The 6,489-nt window shown below is 44.8% G+C and overlaps 2 protein-coding genes across 2 annotated transcripts; one reads left to right on the top strand and one right to left on the bottom strand.

The window, feature by feature from the left end:
- Window positions 1-1,522: 1,522 nt before the first annotated feature.
- Window positions 1,523-3,295, bottom strand: LOC113101012 (zona pellucida sperm-binding protein 3-like). Its single transcript, XM_026265504.1, is given in 8 exon segments — window positions 1,523-1,621; window positions 1,691-1,782; window positions 1,843-1,925; window positions 2,007-2,068; window positions 2,071-2,142; window positions 2,214-2,317; window positions 2,398-2,516; window positions 2,731-3,295. Coding segments are annotated over 8 exon segments (1,146 nt in total). The 5' UTR covers window positions 3,265-3,295; the 3' UTR covers window positions 1,523-1,541.
- A 743-nt stretch (window positions 3,296-4,038) lies between these two features.
- On the top strand, window positions 4,039-6,265 carry LOC113101010 (zona pellucida sperm-binding protein 4-like; the record flags this gene model as incomplete). The annotated part of the gene is made up of 8 exons (XM_026265502.1): window positions 4,039-4,752; window positions 4,829-5,016; window positions 5,091-5,188; window positions 5,260-5,417; window positions 5,491-5,683; window positions 5,761-5,908; window positions 5,988-6,060; window positions 6,135-6,265. Coding segments are annotated over exons 1-8 (1,662 nt in total), but the record flags the coding sequence as incomplete, so codon positions are not given.
- Window positions 6,266-6,489: the final 224 nt, after the last annotated feature.

Here is a 6,489-nt window from a genome sequence, read left to right as displayed (position 1 = left end):
GCTTAAGACTCTTACACTTTAAAATTAACTCACTATAAATGTTTGAACATTTTTTTAAAGACATTACAATGTTATATCATAATGTTTTTGGTGTTTTACCTATTCCTTATATTTCATCTTACAATTACATTCATTTCACAATCCGTCCCTTTGCACCATCTGGCGGTAGTTTCGCAAATGATTTTAACACATGACTGAATTACAGTTACCGCTGCGGCGGTAAAGCCCAATTAGGCTGTCTACCTACTGTACCGCCAAGTAAAACACTTGACTGTCAAGGTCCAGAAAAGTATGAAAAGCACAGTCAGAATTACCCATCTGCCATCAGTGGATGAACCATAACGTTAGGAAGCAATGAGAAAACTGTGTACACAAATGAAACAAAGACTTTATTCAACAGATGGTCTCCTCTGTCTCTCCCCACAACACCCTAGCGCCATTTTGAAAAACTCCTGCTGAACGCAAACGGTATATGCTATTGTTAGCCACAACAAGAACGCCGCAGTTCTCTTTCAAATCAAAGCGTAAATGTAGAAAAAAAAATATGCTTGTGGCGCGGCTGACACAGATGAACGTACACAGTCTGACTACTCCGAGGATGCTTTTCTGGACCTTGACAGTGCATTTTACTTGGCACACACCAATGACAAGCCTCCTGGTTTTCCTCCAAAATAAGTGGTGTTCCAAAGATGAACGAAGCTCTTATGGGTTCAGAACGACTTGGGGGCAAGTGATGACCAGTTTCAATTTGGGGTGGAGTATCCCTTTAATATTGAAACTCTGCTAGAAACAAACCCAAGAAGCCCAAGATGTTGCACAAGCCAACAGTTTTCAAAAGAGGTAATTCACTGACAGTCCAAACATTAGCTCTATTTGGGTGTCATTTCGGCAATGATTTTTCAGAATTATAACAGACCTGCTACTGCACAAAAAAAAAAAACCCTTACGTCAGTACAGGTTCTGCAAGTTTGGCTCCCCAAATACTAAATTGAACTTAAGAGATGCCTGCCATTTTCCTAATGGAATGGAATAAAGAACCCATCTGAAGGTGGAAAATGTTGTGCCAGTGTTGATACTGGGAGTATAATATTTTACATGGATTTAAAAGCATTAGAGATGTCAACAAGGAGCATTAGGAAACAAATTTAACTGAGCAAACCTATTTGGGGATGCAAGGAGAAAATTAAACCGCTCATTTGAAGTTACCAACACGAAGAAATCAAGTTCACTGCATAAGAGGCACGCAAAATCTCTAGTGCTTCAAGGATGTGGACGTTCACGCAGAACTCTTGGCACAAGTGCCAATTAACAGAATTCCCTTTACAGCACCATGGGCAATGTATTCCACCTTTACAGTACTCATCAAAAGGGAGCTCACAGCAGGTCCCTTTAAAAGGGTTATCAACTTCCCTAACGTGAAAAGGGAGCCTTTCCTTCTGGCAAGAGAATAGGTACAGTAGGACTAGCCGCTTCCTCGCTCAAATCAATTGGTTAAACTAGACATGAAAAACCAAAGCAAGAATAAGTTTGCTTCCCCACATTTATTGAAGACCAGCCAAAGTCTTCTTGTGCTCTTGAACCACTACAGGACCGAGCGAGGCCTTCCCTTCCCACTGAAGGCCTAGAAAGAGCAGACACCAGAGTTAAGTGCTTGAAGGGTCAAAAACCAAGCTTAAAAGCACCTTCCTACCTCCAAAAGGAGAAGCAGCAGTTCCACCATCAGGACCACATGTGGAGTCACAGCAACCACAAACCTGGTGGTTCCCATCAGCAGCAAGCCACCTGCAATACGAAAAATCAGACATGGCACCTTTAATGTATTCGTAAGTGGCATGAACATACCCATTGGCAAAGGAACAGGATTTGTGGAGCGCGTCACTAGGTGCAGAAGCAAGAGTGGCCTTCAGAACACACGTTATGTAGATCTGCAAGAGACACCACGGGTAAGGGGTAACAAACCAAAGCAAATGGGAGAGGTCGTTCTCCCAAACACTCATAATACATACAGAAGGACTGGATCCCCCCTGGAACATGAAGGCCTCCAGCTGGAACCGGATTTTGTCTTCACCTTCACAGATGCCTCAACATTAATAACGTCACCCAGGAAGTAAGAGTTTGAAGGCCTCTCGAAGGACCAGTCATCTGCAAGAGGGAAGAACTGCTTAGGCACAGCCTCGTTCAGAAGACAGGAGGTCTAGAGAAACTGCACAAACCCATCATGAGCTTCAGGGAGAACAGCAAGACTTCTTCACCAGCCTCCGTTGAGGCATAAGGGACCCAAGTTGGCTTCAAGGCATTACCGCTGACATTTTGAAACCTGCCGTTCAAGTAACCGATTAAACGGGCTTCCAGTTCCACCACCGCAAGCAATGCCACGAGTCACAAAAGGTCACTTACCTTTGATAATGGCATTGAACACCAATAACTGCACCACCTGCACGGGTAATGGGAGTGCCAGCAAACGCCTCGGGAGTGTAGGTAAGGGCAAAGGTGTAGACAAGCTCATCCTTGGTCATCTATAGGAGACTGACGTGGTTACCAAGAGGATTCTCCCCAAACCCCACCATTCCAAAAGGCATCTTAGCAAGTCACGCCATAACACTTGGTTACCCGAGTAAGCGGTTATTAAGAGTTTTTCCCCAGATATAGATTCAGGGAGCCATCGATACCAAAACAAGGGCCCATTTTTAGTAGGGTTCAATAAATCTAGTAACACTTAACCGCTCTTACCATCAACACACTGTTGCAGTCCTGCAGTTCATTCTCAAAGAAGAGCACCTTGGAGCCTGGGACCAAACCGACAACAGGACATCCTCCCAAAGTTAGACCAGATGGCTGGATCAGTTCACCATTGCTAAACAAGTCCTGCTGTACCTCCACATGAACCCGGTTCTCACCGCATTGAATAGCTACACTACTGGGAGTCACAGGTTGCCTCAAACGGAAGTCCACCGCCATCTCACTCGGCACTTCTGGAACAATGGGAAACCTCCAGTCCAAAGGCCTCACTGGACCCTGCAACACCTGCTTCTCCTGAAGACCAAGAGGCTCTTGCGCAAATCCGCTGTAGTCAAGACCCTGAGACGGAGAAGCCTTCTGCAAAGGGTTTCCGAGCACTTGAGAAGAAACAGCCACTCTGGAAGCTGGATATGGTTGATGCTTCTTGCTTTTTGGACTTTGACTGGATCTCAAACTTCCAAAAGCATTCTTCAGATCAAACACCACAAGCACAACCAGCACTAACACATATTGCAAAAGACCCATCCTGACAAATGTTAACACAATACCCACCAGTCCTCATCTTTGCCATTAAGTACAGCTTTGAATTTAAGCGGCTCCTCCCCTTTCAGCTTGATTGATTACCTTTGATTCTCCTCTGGACCTGTAATTAACAAATGAGAACGTTCTGGAATGTCACTAGCCATTGGAAGGCTTGATAAGGATCTGAGCTTTTCACCTACACGTATTCACAATTTTACAATTAAAGTTTGACTGTGTGTCTATGATAGACAATGAATGTCATTAAAAAAGCCCCTGACATGACTCAAATAATAGAGAATAATCATAAAAATCTCTCTTTTTTAAAGAGTTTTTAGTTTATCATTGGAAAAGATTTGGAAAAATGTAGAATTACATCACTTGCTCCCCAATGAATCCTCTGCAGTGAATGGGTGGCATCAGAACGAAAGTCCAAAGAGCTGATATAAATATCAAAATAATCCACAAGTAATTCACATCAATTACTGTCTTTTGAAGGGAAAGGCTGTGTGTTTATAAGAAACAAATCCATCGTTAAGAAATTCAAACTATTGTTTCCGGCCAAAATAGGAGTTCATAATCCCAGTTAAAGGTGCCACAGAATGCATTGATACAATATTTTAAAGGATATCTACATTAAAGGTACGTGGCTTGGGCATAGGCAAAAATTCTCCAGAACGGTTTTACATGTCCATTTACAACCCTGGGATTTGTCCACTCAGTTGTTAATGAAGAGGGAGGGACTATCGTTAATTAGCTGAAATCTGTAGAATACAAAGACCAAAGGGCAATGTTTCCACTTTGTGTTTAGCTGTTGAACAATGGCTGGAAGTTGGTGTTTGGTTCAGATTTCGTTGGTCTGTGCTTTCTGTCATGCTGTTCCACAGTGGAGTAAGTCGCTTCAGGATGCTCAAGCTCTGATGATGCAGCAGACTGACCAGCAGTTTCAGCTCCAGCAGACTGACCAGCAGTTTCAGCTCCAGAAGCCAGTTCAACAGCTAACTAACCAGCAGTTTCCGCTTCAGAAACCAGTTCAACACCTACCTAACCCGCAATTTCCACTTCAGAAGCCTGTTCAACAGTTAACTAAGCCGCAGTATCCGCTTCAGAAGCCTGTTCAACCGCTAACTAACCAGCAGTTTCCGCTTCGGAAGCCAGTTCAACAGCTAACTAAGCCGCAGTTTCCGCTTCAGAAGCCTGTTCAACAGCTAACTAACCAGCAGTTTCCGATTCAGAAACCAGTTCAACACCTACCTAACCCGCAATTTCCACTTCAGAAGCCTGTTCAACAGTTAACTAAGCCGCAGTTTCCGATTCAGAAGCCAGTTAAACAGCAGTTTCAGAAGCCAGTAGTGCAGGCAGAGCCCTTTGATAAATGTGTAGCTGTAGCTGATTCTGAGCAGATCCAATGTGGTCTACCTGGGATCAGTGGTGCTGAGTGTGAAGCTATCAACTGCTGCTTTAACGGACAGCAGTGTTTCTATGGAAGGGCGGGTAAGTGTTCCCAATCTTATTCCGTTCGTGTCAAACTGATTCTCTGAATTTAACCTGCTCTTGTACCTTGTTCTAGTGACCGTCCAGTGTATTAGAGATGGTCAGTTTGTGGTAGTGGTGTCTAGAGATGTTACTCTGCCTCGACTGAGTCTGGATACGGTTCATCTACTGGGTGGAAATGACCCACCTTGTGCTCCTGTGGGGTCTACACCTTCCTTTGCTATATACCAGTTCCCTGTGACCGCATGTGGCACGAGCGTGATGGTGAGCAGCTGCTACTGGTTTTATTCTGCATTTGCTTGTGATGGACTGGATGCTGACACTGTTCCTATTCACAGGAGGACAGCGGATATGTGGTGTATGAAAACCGAATGACCTCCTCGTATGAAGTGGGGATTGGACCATATGGTTCTATCACAAGGGACAGTCATTTTGAGTAGGTGATCCATGTCTTGGTGTGACCATTAATCCCTGATAAATGCTACAAGCTCGCTGTGTGTCGTCCAGGTTTCTCTTCCAGTGTAGATATTCAGGAACTTCAGTGGAAGCTCTGGTTGTGGAGGTCAACTCTGTTCCTCCACCTCCACCAGTAGCTGCTCCTGGACCTCTCAGGGTGGAGCTCAGACTGGCCAATGGCCAATGCGTCACCAAAGGCTGTGCTGAAGGTAAGGTCTTGTCCTGTGTCTGCCTAAAGCCTTTCAAACTGGAGTCTGGTTAAACCCCAGTGTTGTTCCTCAGGGGATGAGGCCTACACGTCCTATTACAGTGACGCTGATTATCCCATCACAAAAGTCCTGCGAGAGCCTGTGTATGTTGAGGTGCACATTATGGAGAGGACCGACCCCAACATTGTCCTGACGCTGGGACGTTGTTGGACGACTTCAACCCCCAGTCCACTCAGTCTCCCCCAGTGGGACCTTCTGATCGACGGGTGAGTGTACAGCCAATCTTTATCCAGTTAGTCTGCTGGGAGACCCTTTCTAACTTTTTTTTTTCTCTTGTTTTCAGATGCCCTTACCAGGACGACCGCTATCTGACCACACTGGTTCCAGTGACTGGATCGTCTGGTCTTCAGTTCCCAACCCACTACAAGCGCTTTGTTGTGAAGATGTTCACATTTGTAGATCCAGCCTCACTGGCTGCTCTGCAGGAAACCGTATGCCCCCCTTTACTTGAACATCTGTATATTTACTACTTGTGGATTCGATGACTTGAGCCTCTTTCTTCCCTGTCAGATCTTCATCCACTGCACTACAGAGGTGTGCCATCCATCATCTGGCTCTTGTGAGCAAAGCTGCACCAGGAAACGTGAGTTCTTGCTCTTGACAAGAGGAACTGGGCATTTTAGAAGTGCATTCTCACTTTGAACATCTCTCTTTCAGGAAGAGACACTCGTATCAAGGCTGTCTCTGGGAGCAGACTGTGGCTTCTAGTGGAGAAGTTACTCTGGTCATGTAAATCTAGTGTTTTAATAAACTTTTCAGAAACCCTTAGGTGTCTTTTTGTCTATTGGGTATTGTTTGGTTCGGCAGAATGCGGGATTACATGCCTCTCCCAGTGTTTTTATTCTTTCCCCTCTCACTATTAAACCAAGGTTCCACAACCTTTTGTAAGTTTGTGCATTCCTTAATCCTTCCTCCAGTTGCTAACCTGGGGCGGCACAAGGCTCCCTTATTATTATTTATTTTATTTTTTTAACTTGTCTTCCAAACAGTAGTTTGGTTCCCCGACATTCAG

Source organism: Carassius auratus, unplaced genomic scaffold, assembly GCF_003368295.1.
Source record: "Carassius auratus strain Wakin unplaced genomic scaffold, ASM336829v1 scaf_tig00217447, whole genome shotgun sequence".
Classification (NCBI taxonomy): domain Eukaryota; kingdom Metazoa; phylum Chordata; class Actinopteri; order Cypriniformes; family Cyprinidae; genus Carassius; species Carassius auratus.
This window is presented reverse-complemented; position numbering and strand designations above follow the sequence as displayed.